Below are 20387 nucleotides of genomic sequence, written 5' to 3'. Positions count from 1 at the left end.
TGTGCTCATCTTTGCATGGAATGTTCCCTTGGTATCTCTCATTTTCTTAAGAGATCTCTAGTCTTTCCTGTTATGCTGTTTTCCTCTATTTCTTTGCATTGGTCACAGAGGAAAGCTTTCTTATCTCTCCTTGCTCCCCTTGAGAGAAATTAAACACCTGAATAAATGGAAAAATGTAACATAGCTGTGGATCAGAAGGTTTATGGTTTAAGAACAGAGTTGGAGGGCTTACATACCTGATTTAAAGACTTACTGTGAAGATCCAGTAATTGAGATAGTGTGGTGTTGGTATACTGACAGACCTGTGAATCAGTGGAACATCGCATAGTCCCGTATAAGACTGACTGATTTTCAGTAGTGGTGCTAATGTAATTCAGTGGAGAAAGGATAGTCATTTTAACAGATGAGGTGGAACAACTAATCCCTATGCAAATAAATGAACTACAGTCCTTTCTTGCATCATACACAATGACTAAATGTTTTTATAATTAAATGTTTAAATAGTGTAAATGGAGAAAAATGAGGAAATTTTCTCAGCCTTGAAACAGGCAGTAATTCCTTAGATTGATAATAAAACACATGAACCTTAAAAGAAAAAAAATGATAAAGTTCATTTAAATGAAAAGCTTCTATTCCTTAAAAATATCCCATTAATAAAATGAAAGGGCAGGAATTCCCTGGTGGTCCCTTGGTTAGGACTTCAGGCTTCCCCTGCAGGGGGCTCAGGTTATATCTCTGGTATGGAACTAAGATCCTTCATGCTGTGTGGTGAGGGGGAAGGAGGGAAAGGTAAACCAAGGATTGGAAAGGAGTTACAATACATAACCTGTATTCAGACTATATAAAAGGACTTATATTCAGATGATATATAATAATAAGTTGGAGATAATCCATTAAAATTAGAAGAAGATTTGAGCAGATAAATATATGAATGGTTAATGAGCACACTTTTAAAATGCCCAATATTATTAGCTATCAGGGAAACACAAAGTGAAAACACAAGGAAATACTACTACATACTTAGAGAATGGTGAAAATTGTAGAGCATGTTTGGAGAGGAACTGGAAATGAACCTTTCATACATTACTGCTAAGTCACGTCAGTCGTGTCCGACTCTGTGCAACCCCATAGACGGCAGCCCACCAGGCTCCCCCGTCCCTGGGATTCTGCAGGCAAGAACACTGGAGTGGGTTGCCATTTCCTTCTCCAATGCATGAAAGTGAAAAGTGAAAGTGAAGTCGCTCAGTCGTGTCTGACTCTTAGCGACCCCATGGACTGCGGCCTACCAGGCTCCTCCGTCCATGGGAGTTTCCAGGCAAGAGTACTGGAGTGGGTTGCCAGTTACTAGTGGGAATGTAAAACAGTGTGACCACTTTGCAGAATAATTTGACAGTCCTTTTAAAACTAGATGTACAATTACCGTATGATCTGGTAATTTGATGTGTAGGTAAATATGGAATGGAGAGGGAGGGAGGGGAACAGCAAGACATTAATAGGAGTATTGCTGCTATTTAGTCACTAAGTTGTGTCCAACTCTTGGTGACTCCGTGGACTGTAGCCTGCCAAGCTTCTCTGTCCATGGGATTTTCCAGGCAAGATTACTGGAATGGGCTACCGTGCACTTCTCCAGGGGATTGTTCCTGACCCAGAGACTGAGCCTGTGCCTCCTGCTTGGCAGACAGATTCTTTACCACTGCGCCACCTGGGAAGCCCCAGTAGGAGGGTTACAGTCTTGCGTAGAGAGATCTGTCAGTACAGTGGGAGTCTCAGCAATGAAAAGAAATGATCTACTGAACATGCAATGACAAGTATAAATCTTAACATTATGCTAACTTAAAGAACTCAAATGCAAAAGAGCAAAACTGTTGACTCCATATATATGAAATTTTAGGAAAAGAAAATTTATAGAGATAGAAAATTGGTGATTAACCACGTGGGTGGATGTGTAGATGGGGGAGTAGATGGTGGTATGGTGGTGATTGTGAGAGTTTGACTGGTATGAGGGGTGCAAGGGAGCCTCCTAGGGTGATAGAAGTATTCTGTTTCTTGATGGTGATGATCGTTACAGGGATTTCTACATTTATAGAAATCCATAAAACTGTACACTTAAAATGGTTGCATTGTATTTGCATAAAAATACATTGGTAAAGTTGATTAAAGCTAAATAATTTATTTTATTAGTTGAGATATATTATCCTGCAAGTTTTATATTACCAAAATGGTATTTCTTTTTAAATTACCCCTATAAGTTTTAATATATATATATTTTTTGGTAATTGTTATTTTTCCTTTGTTTTTTCAGTTCTCTTTTTTTGTCATTGTTATATTTAAACAGGAAAAAAAGTATTTTGATTTTTCTTATACAGGATTATTGTAAAAAACGAATTCAGAATACACTGAGAAAATGAAAATTCTGTTTATGTGTTCACCTCTCTTACAGTGTTATTAGTAGTTAGAGGTATATTCTTCAGATTTTTTAATATATATGTAGAACAAATATGTTTATAAATAGAATCATACAGTAGTACTGTTCTGTTAATCGTTTCCCTCTGATTTATTTATATCATTCTTTTAACCAAACTACAAGTCCTTAAAGTGACAGTTTAGTTTATATGAGGTATTGTTGAGGAGGATACAGTAATTGACTCTTAATATTAAAAATGGGCTCTTGCTCTTAGTCATCTTACTGTCTTCTCAAGGTGTTGGATATGTAAGCAGGTAATTATAATACAGGATCATGTGCAGTGGTGATAATAGGGAAACAACTTTTTCTAAAAGTATTTGGTATGGAAAAATTGATTCAGATTAGAGGATTGTAGAAGACTCTGTGGAGCTGTGCCTTGAGTGGATAAAAAGGGTTTGGACAGATAATGGAAGCAAAAAATCATGAAAGTTTCACTTTTGGAAACAGTAGACACTGTCTCACAGTTCTGCAGTCTAGGAGTTTGAAAACAAGGTTGGCAGAGTTGATTCTTTCTGAGGGCTGTGAGAGAGAATGTCTCCCATGCCTCTTTGTTAGCTTTTGGCAGCTTCAGGTGTTCCTTGCCTTGGATATGGTCTCTCTGTGTCCGACTCTTTGCAGCCCCAGGTAGTGCAGCCCACCAGGCTCCTCCACCTATGGGATTCTCTACGCAAGAATATAGGAGTGGGTAGCCATTCCTTTCTTCAGGGGACCTTCCTGACCCAGGGATTGAACCCAGGTTTCCTGCATTGTAGGCAAGTTCTTTACCATCTGAGCCATCAGGGAAGCCCATGCTTCTCATTAATCACTATTATTTAACTGGATGGTGCTGTTGGCAGGCTGTGATTATAAAGCTGGTCAAGAAGCATGATCAGCATGAAGATTCAACTATCACTATATCCAATTGGTGAAAAAGAATTTTTTTCTAATGTTAGTAAGTTGGACACATTTCTTGCCGTATACACAGTAAGAAATTCAAGGTTAATATTCAATATGTACTTTGTTTTTAAAAATTCACCATATCTTTCTTTTGTAATTTATTTAAAAAATTTGTGCAATATTTTATACAAAGTGAAGAGTATATAAGATATTATGTGTCAATCTAAGAATAACAAAAAGAGGACATATTATCTATCATTCAGGTTAAAAGAATAGAAATTATTGATATTTTAGAACACTAAGTGTGCTGCACCTCCTGTCCCCATACCTGTTCCCTGAGGTGCCATGATCCTGACTTAATGTGTTAACAGTCTTTTACTTTTCTTTATAGTTTTATTCTCTCTGGATATCTCCTAGACAACATATTTACTTTGAGAAAATGCATAGTGTACTTAGCTTTAGAGTTAGGAAGGGACAGCATTACTATAGTTAATAAAAGCTTCTGGGAGATAGGCTAACTAGTCTGACTTTGGATTCACTGAGCTTCCAGAGATTCTAGTCAGGTAATCCTTAAGCAGTGTATTGAGTTAGTTTTGGAAACATAAGGCCATCTTGATCAGACATATGGCAGTGCTAGGGTATGAGCTTGGTATTGCAGCCTTCTTCAATAGGTATATGGTCATATGGAAAGAGTGCTATTGTGCTGTTGTTTATTTTTGGTTTTTGAGCTCTTTGTGGTCTTCCAAAACTTAGGAGTAGATTAAATAAAGCAGAATACATCTGGGAGGTTCTCAGCTGATCCAGGTAGCAAGGGAAGGTGGGGTGAGTAAATATAGCAAGATAAGCCAAATATAAATAAAAATCTGGAATAGGCTTATGGGCATCCTGTCCTTAGGACCAGTGTCAGTGGTCATCTTGGTGATGACAGTTTATCCTGCTGTCTCAGGAGTTACTTTGCTGCAACTGAACTAGTTGCCCTTCAGATCCAGTGCACAGCTGGTGTCCTGGAACCTTTCCTCACAGTCCGATCCTCCTAAACATTGGTATTTCCTCTCTCCCATATTAGACCTTCTATGTTCTAGGTTATCGTCTTTATTAAACGTTTACTTTTTTAGTGGAATACACTCTCCAGTTTCTTCTTGAGAAAAGATGCATGGAAGGTAAACATTTTGAGATCTTTTATGTCTGAGAAAATATCTTTACTTTTTCATAAGATTGCGTGAAGAATTCTAGATTGGAAATAATTTTCCTTTATAATTTTGAAGAAATGGTTCCATTGTCATCCATCTTCCTTCCAGTATGACTGTGAAGAAGACTTAAGTCTGAGTTCTGATTCTTTGTATATGACCTGTATTTTCTTTCAAGAATCTTATAGAATCCTCTTTTTGTTCCTTAATTGTGATATTTCACAGTGGTGTGCCTCAGTGTAGGTCTTATTCTTTATTTGTTTATACTTAACAGTTGGTAGATGTTTTTAAATGGTCGCCTCATATCCTTCCACGCTATGAAATTTCTGAAATTTTTTTCTTTCTCTCAGCTTTTTTCTTCCGTTGTTTCTTTTTCTGAAACTCCTGTTACTCAGGAGCTTGGTATTGATCATTGGTCATCCTGGATTGATGCTTTAGTAGTGTTCCCATTCTCTCCTCTTTTTTCTCTGGTTCCTGGGAGACTGCCTCAGTTTTATCCTCCATGCCTCATTTTAGCTGTTGTGTTTTTAATTTCTCAGAACTCTTTATTTTTTAATGTTCTTTATTAATTTGTATTTTGTTCCTGCTTTTTGGATATATCTTCTCTTATTTCTGTGAAGAATATAAATTTATAAATGTATATGTAAGTAAATGGTATGTTTTGTGTTAGAGGCTTTTGCTTGGATGACTAGTAATACTTGGCTGTCTGCTCATGGTTAAAAGTGGAGGACTAAGAAGCTGATTGGGGAACTCTACTTTGGGTACAGAATTGATACTAGTAAATGTGCCTATGTACCTCAAAGATGCTCTTGTTTTTCTCTCTCCAGAAAGTAACTCTCCAATCTTCTGCTGAGGTGGGGAAGGGCCGGTTGCCTAGCATCATGGAGGAGGGAGCAGGTCTAGGAATAAAAGTGCTTTTCAAACAACTTTAATGGAATCTTCCTTGTTTTAACCCCCCTCTTCTTTCTCCACCACCTGCTGCTCCTCTATTTCCAGAAGTAATTGGTATTGCCTTCTGTGGATTCTCCAGTGTAAAGTGTGTTGTGTCTCATTTATTTTTTGCTGCCAGGCTATGATTTGGCTTTCCTCGGTCTGCTAAACCACTTATTAATATTCATCCATTCACTATCAGTCTTTCAAGATTTTGTTGCTCTTATCTCTTCTTATGAGTTTATGTCTAAAAGTCTTTTATTGCATTTTAGTGGGCTTTCATGAGAGAGTGAAGTTATATGCATGTTTTTAATTTGCCATCTTAATCCTAAAGCCCTGACTATTTAAAATGTTTAACATATGTCTCACCTTTTGAGACTTGAAAAGATTATTAAAATGAGTCCTTTTCATCCTTGCTTTGGTTTTTACATTCATATTTATGATACATGAAACTCATTTGAACTCCTTGAAACTATATGAACTCAAGGATTTATAAATGAATTCAGAATTTGTGAATAAAGAGGCTGATTGTTTTTTTAAATTTGCTCTTGTAGGAAAGTGGAAAGGTTTCTGAATATCCAGCAGTGATTGTGGAGCCAGTTCCAAGTGCCAGATTAGAGCAGGGCTATGCAGCCCAGGTTCTGGTTTATGATGATGAGACTTATATGATGCAAGATGTGGCAGAAGAACAAGAAGTTGAGACGGAGAATGTGGAAACAGGTAGACATCTCATAAAATGTTCATTATTTTTAACTTTCTCATTTTGTAAGTGTCAACATAATTATTGCCAATTGAATAATATACTGAAAAAATCTCTTTTTTAATGCTATTTAGTATAGCTTGGAAACGAGTGAAACATTTCTTAAGAGAGTTTATATATGAAGTTCTACATAATAATTCTTTGAGGTACAACAATCTCATATCATTGACTTCTAAAGAAAAATTACAGACCGATAATAATAAAACTATTTTTGTCATTTTTTTCCTGGGAGTGGCAATATTGACTAGTTGTTATTTATTTGTAGACATCAGTAGACCAGTATATGATTTTTCTTAATTAAAAAAATAAAGTATCCTCATTCCATAGCAGAGTAGAGTTTCTTTTAACCAGTAGCATTAGAGCAGTATCATTTCTTCTTCTCTAGCTCAAAAGTTCTTTGTAGTAGTGTATCAAATTTCTCTTTACTTTTTGGTCTTCTTAGAAATTTTGGTATTTCAATAAGTCTGTGGTGAGATAACTGTATGTTTAGTTGGGCATTGGTATGTATAATTCTTGGAGAAACCTTTTTATTTTTTGCCATTGACCCTAAAGAAAAAAGGATTTTTTTACCAGAAAGATTATAGTGACAGTTTTATAAAATAAACATTAAAATTTTTCTTTATTAGTTAATAGGAAAAGAAATCCTTGTATTTGGTTTACAGTCCTAGTAAAAATTTCTAGTACTTTGGATAAATTTCTTTAAATGTAGCAGAATCCATGATTAAAAATTTTTATTTGATGTCTTTCTGCTTGTTGAGGCCCAGTTGTATTCCCTAGGACTATTAGCTTCCTCCAGCTTAAATCTGTTCTTCCTCCACAGTTTTATTTTTTGTTGAGCTGAGGGATTGAAACTTACCTTGCTCTTTGGAGGTACAGTGATGACAGCCGTGCCGGCAAACCCTGTGTACAGTGGTAATCAAGTCATTTTATTAAAACAGATAGCTAAACATTCATAAAGACTTCGTGGCTATAGTGTGGAGTGATACTTGATTTACAGTGCAAGTGGCAGGAAGATACTTTTTTTTTTTGAGAGTTTGGAGAGTTTTCCAGTCTGAAGCTACAAGTTTAGTGGCGGAGATGAATTTTCCTCTTGAGGAAAAGAAGAGCACTTATAAAAAGTATTATGCAGGATGATATTTTGAAGTAGATATTGTAACTGATTTTATTACAGGGGCATAACTAAGTAGAACTAATGGAACAGAAAAATGTGATTGTTTAAGTTGAATAAAAAAGAATAGAACCGATTGAAATTTCTGGAAAATGTTTTGATCAAAAAAAATAAGAAAAACTATGATTTTGGTAGTAAATTGTAAACTTGGAAAAATGAAAATTACAATGCCAAATTTATATCAGTAGAAATTTAAATTCACATTAAAACACCAGAGCCTGTTTACCAGATCTTACTGGTTATACAGTTAATGGTCAACAGTTCATTAATTTAAATTAATATGGCAAAAAGAATCCAAATAGGAAGTGAATATAATCCATTTAAGAGATTTTATTTTCTTCTTGAACTCTCTGAGGGGTGATGATATAATTTGCATTACAGAGATAAAAGTGATTATTTAGGGACTTCTCTGGTGATCCGGTGGCTAAGTTTCTGTGCTCCCAGTGCAGGGGGCCCAGGTTCGATCCCTGACCAGGGAACTAGATCCCACATACTGCAACTAAGACCCAGTGCGGTCAAATAAAAATAATTGGAAAAAAAAAAGTGATTATTTATAATATTGAAAAAGAGGATATACAAAGTCTGGATAAAAGAACAATTACTTTAATGGCATTATGAAAGTAGGTTTTGAATACTTGATAATATTTTTTAGATTTATTTTTCTTCAACACTAAAAGGAAATTTTAATAAATATACTGAAACAGACTAAAAGTACTGAAAAGTTCATCTTACATTTTGTTTTTAATTCCATTCTGTCTCATGGATTTTAAAAGTCATTTTACTTCTGAAATCCATATTACTTCTAAAAATATAGAAGAGGATAGTGTAGCTATTCTTGGCTCTCTTTACAGAACAACACTCTAAGATATAACATTCAGATATAACTTTTTTTAAAAGCAATGCCAAATTCAGAATGAAAACTACTTGCTCATACATGTATAATCAGAACACTCATATTTATTCATCATAAGGCATGCAGAACTTGGAGACTACAATATACTAATTTATTTAAAAATGCTCTGGCTCATAGTAACTTAATAAGAGTGTTAATATACATAGATTTGTTTAAAATCAGTTAATTGAGCTGGATTATGTTTTTTCTTAAAGACTAAAATGTGTTTTTACATGAGTTAAAATCTAAATAAATTTTAATTTTCCTGATATCTAGAACCTACACAGATGAATAAAGGTTGTTATGACTTACTGTAATATATGTTTCCTTTTAGTGGATTTGGATCAGGTTCATTTCTTGTGGTGATAATAAATATTTCATTTAAATCTCAGATATATGTAGGTTTTGGAGAAGAAAAATAATTGGGAAGGAAAGGAAAGGAATATTTATAAGATGGCTACAGCAGTTTCTGTTTGGTGAATTGGTAGAAATGAGATCTGTATAGAAAAGAGTACCTTTTGCACATCTGGGAAACACTTCTTGGAATGATCCTACATTATCATTTAGATTACATTAGTCTACAAATGTTCATAATTGTGTTTATTGGTCTGTTATATCAGTTCTCTGCATGTTTTCATTGAAGTTTTTCTTCTTTTATTCCTGTATACCCATACATACATGTCTGTATGAGACGCAATATTCATAGTGTCATCTAGGCAGGAGTACTAAAATCATATAATGATGTACATTTAGCTGTTTTCATTATTTTGTGTATAAAATGATTCCTTATTTTGTTAGTGATAACTATAGGCTGTCTTGCTTCACATTTTTTATAGACTGAATATCTACATTTCCCTCACATTGCTTGTGTGTAATAGTAATCTTCTCTTAAGTTATATAGGGAAAACCCAAATATATTTGAAACTTTAAAAAAGCAGACATATTCATCTAAATCTATAAGTTGCTTTTTGGTGATAACTAAAGTTTAATAATCATAAGGACCTTCGGAGGAATAGTAACAAAGTACGGATGAAGGGTGGTCTCGACTCTGGCAGACTGAAATACCTGTGCCGGTGGCTACAGACTCCAGCAGTTTTAGGAGGCTGCTGGAGAGACTAATGTGTTGAGTTGGGGGTGGAGAGGCATCTCTTAGATTCCCTACTAAGATGCGGAAACTCAGTTTTTATATTCACTCTTTAAAAATATGTGTATATATATATAAATAATATAAATTTTAAAAGGTTGTTACAGATTACCATGTAAAAAGAAGTTTATACCAATACAATCAATAATAAGTTTTCCTAGAAAACTTTTTTAAGACTTGCCTGAAAAGATCGAGCTGTTTAGCATCTGCTTCTTCATTTTGTACCTTAACTTAAACTATATTTACCCTCCACTTCAATTTATGAAAACATATTAGTAAATATTTTGTGTTTGTTATGTGCCAGGGCACTGTGTTCAACATGTTTGTTTCCCACAGGGAGGTAGTGATTTATATTTTGTGGAGATAAGATACATATATTATAAAAAAAGATAAGCCAACATAAAATCAATTGAGCACTATTTATAAATTCAAAGAAATGTTCAGAAGAGGAAAGTTCGATTACAGGATTAGGGAATGTTTTAGAGAAAGTAAAGGAGGAAGACAAATGATAGGATTTGGATGAGGTAGGCGAATGGCATGAAGAATGAGGGACATAGAGTTAACAAATGGGTGGAATGTAGAAATTCAAGATACGTTTAGGAGATACTGAATAAATAAGATATTAATAGGTTCCATTAAGAATTGTGACTAGTTTGTAATTTGAACTTAAGTTAATAATTAAGCATATAAGAAACAGCAAGATTTGGAGGGTTTTGAGTAGATAATCATAGATGCTTAGTAGTAGATACAGGATGAATTGTAAAGATGAAGCAGAAAGACTAGCTGTTGTAGTATGAGGTAGGGATGGCTTGAGAAGTACTGAGACAGGGTAGAAGCAATAGGGGGCTTCTCAGGTGGCACTAATGGTAAAGAATCCACCTGCCAGTGTGGGAGACTAAGAGACTTGGGTTCAGTTCCTGGTTCAGGAAGATCCCCTTGAGGAGAAAGGGCACTGTACTCCAATATTCTTGCCGAGAGAATCCCATGGACTGCAGAGAGCTGGACACGACTGAGTGTCCAAGCCCATGCACAGAAGCAGTAGGAACAGAAGGGGCTTATATAAGCAATACTACGTAAGATCTAATAAGACTTGGCATGATGGATTATGGAAAGAAACAGTTAAGATATTACTCAGTTTTTTTTAACCTTAATAATGATGAAAGTATCATAAAGGAGTTTGGGGAAAGCAGATAAGTTTGACAATAAGCATGTTGATTTTGATTTGAAGCAGGGCATCTGAGGGGATATATTTAGGTATTTAAAAAGACATGTAAGTGTATGGTCAGTGTCCCATCACAAAAGAGAGGGCATATTCAAATTAGGATAATTTAAAGAATGTTTTAATAAATGGATAGTTACAAATATGTCAGCGATTGTAGAGTGACCATAAGTGATAGTGTGGTACTCTTGAGCTAGCAATAATAGCGTTATTTCTTTCCTTTGGCCCAAGGGCCAGAGGGAAGGGTTACTGGAACCCAAAAGAATAGAGCCCTGGAGAGAGGGTTACCTGGAGAGAATCTGGAACCTTTGGTCAAAGGAGATAGCTGACTTGAGGGCAGTGCCACATAGAAGGAGTCCAGGGAAGTCAGCCTCCTGGGACAGAAAACAGGGTGGAGGGTGGGGAATAGATCCATAGAACAAATGAAAGACTTATCTGGTACAACTGAAGCTTAGTACAGAAAGGTCAAAGAGAGACTAATTGGAGAATCATCCTCATTGAAGCCACAGAAATAAATGAAAGCTCCAAGGGGAGAGGAGTTTGAAAGATTTCCTCAGGGCAAGATTTTAAATTCTATATTTGTCATTCTGTGATCGAGAACAAAGGACACAGAATTAAGAAATTAACCTTAAGGAATGTGTACATTTTGAAGTTGTGAACAAGAGCCAGAGAGTAGTCAAATATGATATAAAATCCTGGGTGACTGATCTTGAGCTTAATTTTTTTTCTTTTAAGCCTTTTAAGTAGCTCTCTTTAATAGGAAAAGGAAGAATATTGATTGGGTTAGTTAGTCTTGGTTTCAGGTTTCCGCTTATCACTTACTTGACAATAATTAACCTTTTCAGAGTCTATCTTACTGTCGTAAGATAGGAGTTCAAGGTTGTGAAGATTATATAAAATAAACCTATAAAACACAGTGCTTGTGATGGAAGTACTCCATAAGTGTTCCTTAACTTCATTAACACCTCTCTTTGTGCCTTCAGATATGGAGAAGGCCTTTTATACATTGAAACATACATTTGTTTAATACTTCTCTACTTCTCTGTTGTAGTACTTATCTTTCCTTTCACTTTGACTTTTTAAAAAGACAAATGTTTTATACCATAAGTCTGTACTTTTTCTTTCTTGTTCCTTCCTTAACTTACTGTGCTCTGGTATCTACATTTATCATTCTCCTGAAGTTCTTTTGTTTATCAGATTTCCAAGTCCACTCCTCTACCAAATTCATTGACCCACAGAATCATCCAGAAGTAGAGCCTTTTAAATCTGGCTTTCTTTTCTACAGAAGCGCTATACTCTGTTTCCTTTCTGCCCTCTGCGTAGCTGTGCTATTTATGCTTTTGAGCTTTTGCTCAAATATAGTTTTCTATCAAGAATGTGAAGTATTATTCATACCTTCAGGCCCATCTACATGAAACTGCCCACACTGCCTCTCCTGATCTTCTGTTAGACCATCTGGATGTAGGCACTTGATCATTTACTTTCTTATACTATTCTTGTGTGTATACTCCTTTTGTTTTCAAAGTAAGCATACAAGCCCCTTGAATACAGGGCCCATACTTTAATTCTATTTATTTTATTTGAATATAATATATAATATAGTGTTTAACACATAACTGTTAGGAAATATAGACTGAAGTAAATTGAGTTTTGACTTAGAATTGCAGTATAATCAAGAATCATGTATGTAAAATCTTAAATGTGTTTTCTTTTTTATATAAGCTAAAAAAAGCTATTGGATACTGTTGGGTTATTTAAAGTATAAAAAGGTACTCATCCAAAACATAACTATTGTCATCCAAAATATATCAAAGCCATAATGTTGTCATACTTAGATTACCTTTATCTTAAAAATCACAGTAAGTTTTATTCATTCTTGCTTATACCTAAATTTGACTTTTTATTTTTGTCTATAAAAGCAATACATGCTCACTGGAAAAACTGAAAAAGTATTGCAAAGAATAAACAAACAGTGAAAATCACCCGTAATCTTTCCAGTGAGGGGACGGTAACTACCACTTTTCTAAATTCCCTGCTGATCTTTTTTTAATGTATGTTTTAAGCATAATTAGCATCATGTTATATAATGCACATAGATTTATTTATTAATCTTTACTAACAAACATTGACTGAAAGGGATCTGATAGCTTCCTACTACTCTCTTCTGATTATTGGGAACAGGACTTTGGTTTCTAACCAGGTATCAAAATATAAAAGGTTGGTCTTACTAGTTAAAGTAATTGTCAAGAGAACTCAGAAAGCTTTTTTTTATGATCAACAAAATTGTGTCTAGAGATTAGCTGGAAAGATAGATGAATATAAGAATTTTTATATACTTCAACAAGAAAGTAGTGCTTTTTTTAAAAAAATAAATGAAAGATTAGCTTTTTTGAAATGGAGTTTTAAAAAATAAAAACCAGATTTCTCTTGAAAAATAAGGAACCAAATTTCTTTCTTGAAGAATCTCAAGACTAGGTTGACTTCATGATGAGTTGTGAATAACGTTTGTATTTGTTATACCGTCAGAAATCCTCCCTGTGGCACAAGAGGACTCTTTTAATTAGAAAATATTGTTGCCACAGGGAGGTAGAAGATCGACATGAAAAACTGGGGATCTGAAAAGGAGCCCCTTTCCTAGGATTACCTGAAGGGGAAACAGATTGAGCCAGAAGGAAGACAATGCTGGTAGGTTGGTCTTTAATTTATTAAGAATGTTTGCCATTTACATTTAATTACAATTATTTCTACTCCCTCTACAATATTTTTGTTTAAAGGCTGACAGTGAGTCCTCCTTGTAGGAGAAAGATTAAAATAGTATTTTTCCTCCTAAATAATTTGCTATCTAAAATTAAATCCTCTGTCTTGTTCCTAATACTTGTTTCTTTTTATGGATAAAACTTTAGGGCTATTTCCTGCCTCTACTTGCTTGGAAGTTACTACTGACTGAACATCTTCAAGTCTGTTTCTTTTTTTTTTCCATGTCTGTTATTTCTGCTACTAATCTATACTTTTTCCTAAAATAACTTTTTAAGAAGTGTTTTCGTTCAGTTATCTATTTTCTTGAGTTTAACCTGGTCACTAGTTTTCTAAAAAGGTGAAGTGTAAATCTTAAGTTTATTTAGTTTTGATTCTAGAATGTTTGAGTTACAATTATACTATTATTTAGTTAAAAAGCATTATTAGAGAAAAGTTTTCAATATTTTATTGACAGTATTTCATTTAATCTGAGATGCCATCAATTGTAAGAAACATTTTTAGACCACTGAAAGAAAAAATGCTGCCAATTGTGAAATACACCGATTTCAGAGATTCCAAAATGTGAAAAAATGTCTTAGAATTAATGAACTATGTTATCATGCAATTATGAATCTTCCTGAAATTCCCATTATCTGGGAATTAGATATCAAAATATCTGGTTTATGAAAAATGAGATGAGTTGCAGTTGTGGAGATATCTATATATGCTGCTGCTGCTAAGTCGCTTCAGTCGTGTCCGACTCTGTGCAGACCCGTAGACAGCAGCCCACCAGGCTCCCCCGTCCCTGGGATTCTCCAGGCAAGAACACTGGAGTGGGTTGCCATTTCCTTCTCCAGTGGATAAAAGTGAAAAGTTAAAGTGAAGTCGGTCAGTTGTGTCCGACTCTTCACGACCCCATGGACTGCAGCCTACCAGGCTCCTCCGTCCATGGGATTTTCCAGGCAGGAGTACTGGAGTGGGGTGCCATTGCCTTCTCCCCTATGTATGCTAAGATCTCTAAATTCTTTACTGTCTTTTAAGAGAGGGTATTTAAAGCACCATTTAATTATATTGTTTAAAAGTATACAAAATAACCATAAGATACAATTTTAAATTATGGAGGGTATAGAAGATGAAAAAGTATTCTAATATGATGCTTTTACTTAACTCAGTAGGAAGAGTTTGGGAATTTCCTGGTGGTCCAGTGGTCAGGACTTGGTGCTTTCACTGCTGGGGCCCTAGTTGGGGAACTATGATTCCTCAAGCCACTGTAGGGCCAAAAAAAAAAAGTAGAATTTTATCATAATTGGCGGTTTTTAATTGAATTTTGTGATCTAGAAAGCTTTTAAACTATCATTTTAAAACAGGATCCTTTAAAGGCTTTTTTAAATAGCCACAGATTTCTAGTGGTCAAAAGCAAAGAACTACCCCATCAATTAATAAATGAAAAGGAATGATTTAAATGGTATTTGTATACTTTTCAAGAAACATCTGTTTTATATAAAAGGAAAGATAAGTATATCCAGACAGTAGATCATTAAAGGATACTTGTTTAGTTTGGGAAACTAGTAGCATTCATTCCTTTGTACTCAGACTTGTTTTTTTAAACACTAATAACTTCCAATTTTATATATAACAATGTATCTAAGTAATACAGTTTTATTAACCAGACTGTGGAGAGGGTTAAATGCAGATTATATAAAATTTTAAATGAGTAGCACATAAGGTTACAAGTGTTACAAAGTAGGGATGGCTCAGGCTTCTTAGGTATACAAATAGGAATGTTTTTAAACTGTAGGCAAATCCATTCCTCTCCCAGGTCTTACTGCAGACCTACAGCCTGTCAGGCTCAGAGCTGAAATTCTTGTGATAAGCAGGACCCTGCCTTTGCCCTCACCAGGCTTTCAGCTTTGTGGAAAAGATGAACAGTTAAACACATTGCTGCTGCAATACAATGTGATGAGTTAGTGTTATGGTAGGATTAATGAAAGGTTTAGAGAGCATACAGCAGAGGAATGGCTAGGAGGTCAGAATGCCTTCATGAGGAAGTGACATTTAAACAGGTTTGAAAGGTGTGAAGTAATTAGTCATGTAGTGAATAGCATGTCTGAAAGTCTGGAGGAAGGAGAACATAGTCTATTTAATTAGCAGAAAGGTATTCAATATGGCTAGATTATGGTTTATGACAAGAAAAGGGGATTAAAATGAAGCGAAAGAAGTAAAATCTTAACTGGTGAGGACTCTGAAACCTTTATATCTGTTTTTTGGGCCTTATCTAAAAGGTGGTAGGAAGCTTTTTTAAGAATTTTCAACAAAGTATGTTTTTTATACAAATTTGTTTCCAAAATATTGAGTACTGTAAATGAAATTAAAGTAAGACAATAAAAGCATTACCTGAAATAAAGACTGAAGTCCTTAGCTCCTCATTCACAGTTTCCTAATTTTAAGCTAGTTGACTATTCTTATTCACTTTCCACTAAATTGTCTGCCTCTGCAGGTTTGGGCTATAGATGTGCTTATTGCCCATACTAAGCTAAAAGTTAATAGAAATTAAAGTAGTTGCACAACTAGTGTTTCTTTTAGTAATCAAGATGTGGCTGCTTTGATATAATGCTGTTTCAGGAGGAGGAATCATTGTCCCTTCTGCATGCCCCATGCCCTGTTGTAAACTTGGGAAAGGGTCTATACATTTTCTCAGATTTGTGAAAGGGCGCATAACCTAAGAAGAGGTCAAGAACACTTTTAACACAACTGTTAACTATTAGCTTTTGCATGATTTTTTAATGTTTTTGTATTGTGGGCCTTTTTGGCCATGTGGTAAAGCCTGTGGACCTTCTCTCATATTTAACGTTTTTAAATATATAAAATACCTAGGAATACCAAGGAACCAAATATATTGAAATATAGCTTTTAGGCTGTTTTTAATTGTGATATAGTAATACATGTTTCCTTAATAATGTATTAAATAATGAGATTTAGTGGCAGATCAAATTTACTGCTATAATTTCAAGGTGGTGATGACCATCAATTATATTTTGAGAAATATATAATAACTATAATACAATATGAAAATATTTTATGATTTCTGTTGGTCATGAGGTCCCAGATAATGTGACTGTGAAAACTACTATGGTTTGTACTTTATTTAAAATTAAGGTGCTAAATTTCAGGTGGATCTAAAAAACAATTTTCTTCTATCTCATTCATGTCTTATTTTAGCTGTCTACCTTATCTTCCTTTTCTTCTCCATATTCTGCACTGCTTCTGTTCTCTTTCCTTAATAGCTCATAATAGGGATCTGAAAGCCACTTTAAATATGTTTCTTATTGAATACAGTTTTATGATTTCTGCTAAGGAAAAGAAAAAAAGCCTCTTAACTGTATAGTGGTAGTTTTTCATGTCACTTAATGGCTTGACTTAACTTATTCTAAAAACATTCTAGTGTTTGTACATCAAGTACATTTCTTAAAAGCCTCATCTAATCTTTCCTTACTTTTTTGTTGGTTTGAGATCCCTTCAATTTCCATGAAAAAAATTTCTGTGACTAGTGGTTCTCAAACTTGAGCATAACGTCATAATCATTTGCAGTGCTTATTAAAATACAGATCGCTAGGCCTCACCTCCAGGATTTGTGATTCAGTGGGGTGGAATTCAAGAATTTGCATTTTTAACAAGTCCCCAGATGATATTAATGCTGCTGGCCCAGGGATCATACTTTGAGAACCATTATCTTGACTGTTGGGAATGATAGCACTAAAAGAGCTTCTGCCACTGTGAGAACTCGGTTAATACTGTAGTTTTTTACGTGTTGTATTTTACCCATCACAAAGATTGCTGTTGAGGGTGCTGCTGCTGTCGCTTCAATCATGTCCGACTCTGTGCAATCCCATAGACAGCAGCCCACCAGGCTACCCCGTCCCTGGGATTCTCCAGGCAAGATTCTCCAGGCAACCCACACTGGAGTGGGTTGCCATTTCCTTCTCCAATGCATGAAAGTGAAAAGTGAAAATGAAGTCGCTCAGTCATGTCCGACTCTTCACGACGCCATGGACTGCAGCCTACCAGGCTCCTCTGTTCATGGGATTTTCCAGGCAAGAGTACTGGAGTGGGGTGCCATTGCCTTCTCCAGCTGTTGAGGGTGAAAACATACTAAAGTTCTTTCAGGTTTGTATGAGATGATGTAGTGCATTACTGTTATTAATTAATTCACCAGTAAACATTGATTGAGCATCTGCTATATATCAGGCACTGTTTAAAGCATGGGCTTCCTTTGTGGCTCAGCTGGTAAGGAATCCTCCAGCAATGTGGGAGACCTGGGTTCGATCCCTGGGTTGGGAAGATCCCCTGGAGAAGGGAAAGGCTACCCACTCCAGTATTCTGGCCTGGAGAATTCCATGGACTGTATAGTCCATGGGGTCACAAAGAGTTGAACACGACTGAGTGACTTTCACTGTTTAAAGCATGGGGTTAGAGTGATAGACAAAAGAGGCAATGTCTGCATTCATGCAATACTTAGGCTCTAGTGGAGAAAATATGTAAATTCCCCTTGGAGTAAAATTTCTTTATCACAAAGCAGATTACATAAATTAACAACTCCTGAAATTGTTTTTTACAGTTAGTATTTTCAGTTAAGCTAAAATAATAAATTCATGAACCATTTCTTTTCAAGCAATTGAAGCAACAGGTTAATTCTCCCTTTTCCTCCTCCATATGTCAGTTTTTAAGCGTAGTTGTGATACTGGTGAACTAATCTATCGTGTACAAAGTACCTATTATATGTAAAGTACTGTCACAGCTCCTAGGGAGTAAGTGATTCAGAGTTGACTATAACATGGTGGCTGGCCTCAAAGAAGCTTACCAACTAAGTTGAGAAAAACAAGCATTTGAGGAAATAATAGTATTAAAGTAGATAAGCTTGGGGAAAGGTGAGGAAAGACAAAAAATAACCAAGTATAATAGTTAGTCTGTAAGTTCCAGATTGAATTATTTCTACTGTGGTGGATCATATTTAAGTTTTATCATAAGGGCATAGTTGACTGTTTAAGGCAAAGGGTTTAGGAACAGAGAAGCAAGTCAAATGGAATTAAGCATTTGTAAATCTCACCTTTTTTTTTTTAATCGTGTGGAAATACTGCCATCAGAAGCATAAGTGACTTCTTCCCACTCACAAAAAATCAGGGAATAGGGCTAAGAACTCAGTGTGTTTGCGGTGCTTAGTTACAATTTGGGAGTGGGATTAGGAGATGAGATAGGACTAGTTTTTATTTAAAATTTTTTTTACATTTCTGTAAATTTTTTGAGTATATCAAGGGAAGAAGGAATATAGCTAATTTCCTTTCTTTCTCTTAGACATTATTAAGATGAATGAAGTACAGATTTTTATAATGGATATCCCATATTCTCCACGTTTAAATTCAGCATTTGGTTATAACTGATTTCCTTTTACTTTTTAAATCAGCCAAAATATATGTCTTACTTAAAAGGAATGAACAATTAAAGTTTTTTAATTTAATGTAAATACTTTTCATATGTTTTCTCTAAGACTGAGTCATGATAATAAGTAGTTATCCTCCAGGAGTTTTTTAAGAGTATATTTGAACAAAAGGAATTATTCATTAGCCAGAATTTAGAGATTTTCTTATGATTAGATGAACTTACAAAAGATAAACCCAGAAAGTTTTATATCAAAAAGAAAAGAGTTATGTCTCTAAAGCAGTTAGCAAAAAAGGAATTCTTATTATGCATGTTGTTTGATGCAACTTTTAGGAGAATCTGAATCCTGTTTTTGTTTTGTTTTTCATACCTTTTTTTCCTTCAACTTAATTCTCATAAATTAGACTTAGAATAATAACTTAAAATAACTTAAAATGCAAAATTGTTTTGAAGAGGGAACCAAGGATTTGGGTGAAGAGGAGAAAGAACTCAAATAGTTAGCATAGTTAGCATCTACTTGGATTTACAGCAGTAAGCTGTAGCCTTTTGGTTTGGAAAAAACAAGGCTGGCAGAATAGCATTTGTTTTTGTTTTTGTTTTTTTTTAGCATTTGTTTTTAATTCAATTGCTACATTACATGCCTCCTTAGGAGACCCTTAGAAGTTCCAGTTATCTTCTTGAGATAAGAAGACACTGATTATTATGTCTAGGCTTCATCTACAGGCTATATTCTGGGAAGAAAGGCCTTCACACACAAAAAAAGAAAGAACTTTTGGTGAACCTCATCCTTGGGAATAAAAGTAAGGGGCATTCAGTTTACCCTCTCACAAAGGGAGTCAGGAACTGTAAATTAAAGACCACTATTGTAAGATAATATAACCCTGTGTTTCATTTTGTTGTTACCTTTCGTTTTTCAGTAGAATTAATAGCAAGCACTTCAACAAAAAGAATCCCTAAATACTTGTTTTTGGTGGCTTCAAGAAATTGGGATGCCGGTGAAAAACTAGTTAATTCTGCAACTAATCTAAAGGGAAACAGAATCCCCAAAGATAGAATAATTGAAAGGAGAAGAAAGCAAACTGAATTTTCTTTCAAGGAAAGAAAAGAACGTGAGGAGTTGCCTTGGCTTTGAGACCATTTGTGGGGTTATTCAAGACTGCCTGTATTGCATGTAGCACTTTTTTTATGTGGACTAGAGCAAGAAATATAGCCTTGACTGACTGTAAAGTAACTTGCCTCTATTAGGGAAAATATATATTTAGGAAAAGAGCTCTTTATAATGTACAGAGTGTTGTGAGGAGGAGACAGCTATTAGCTCCTGTGATAGAAAGTTCATATTTTAGCTGAGCCTGGGAAGATAACTCTCATTTGAGAAGTGTTAAAAAAAAAAAAATACAGTGACAGTCATTAGAGTACATATAGTAGGGAAGACTTTATTCAAGATTTGGGGCTGGGTATTGTAAGAAGCCATCATTTATACCCTTTCCTCCCTTAACCTCCTAGTCCATTACCAAATCACATCAGTTTTACCACCAAAATGTATCATAAATCTAACAATTTCTTTCCAACTTTATTGCT

The 20387-nt window shown here is 34.9% G+C and overlaps 1 protein-coding gene across 7 annotated transcripts in view; it reads left to right on the top strand.

Moving 5' to 3' along the window:
- ELF2 (E74 like ETS transcription factor 2) overlaps positions 1-20387 on the top strand; it is a 99857-nt gene that overhangs the window by 41444 nt on the left and 38026 nt on the right. For 5 of the 7 annotated variants that reach the window (XM_027567374.1, XM_027567373.1, XM_027567370.1 and 2 more), the window contains exon 4: positions 6012-6177. In XM_027567374.1, coding sequence (XP_027423175.1) covers positions 6012-6177 — 166 coding nt within the window. Of the gene's footprint in view, positions 1-6011; positions 6178-13212; positions 13326-20387 lie in introns of those variants that run through there. The other 2 variants (XM_027567379.1, XM_027567380.1) reach the window with 2 other exon arrangements.

This window comes from Bos indicus x Bos taurus, chromosome 17 (genome assembly GCF_003369695.1).
Source record: "Bos indicus x Bos taurus breed Angus x Brahman F1 hybrid chromosome 17, Bos_hybrid_MaternalHap_v2.0, whole genome shotgun sequence".
NCBI classification, from domain to species: Eukaryota; Metazoa; Chordata; class Mammalia; order Artiodactyla; family Bovidae; genus Bos; species Bos indicus x Bos taurus.
Note: the sequence above shows the minus strand (reverse complement) of the source record. Positions and strands in the feature narration are given on the sequence as shown.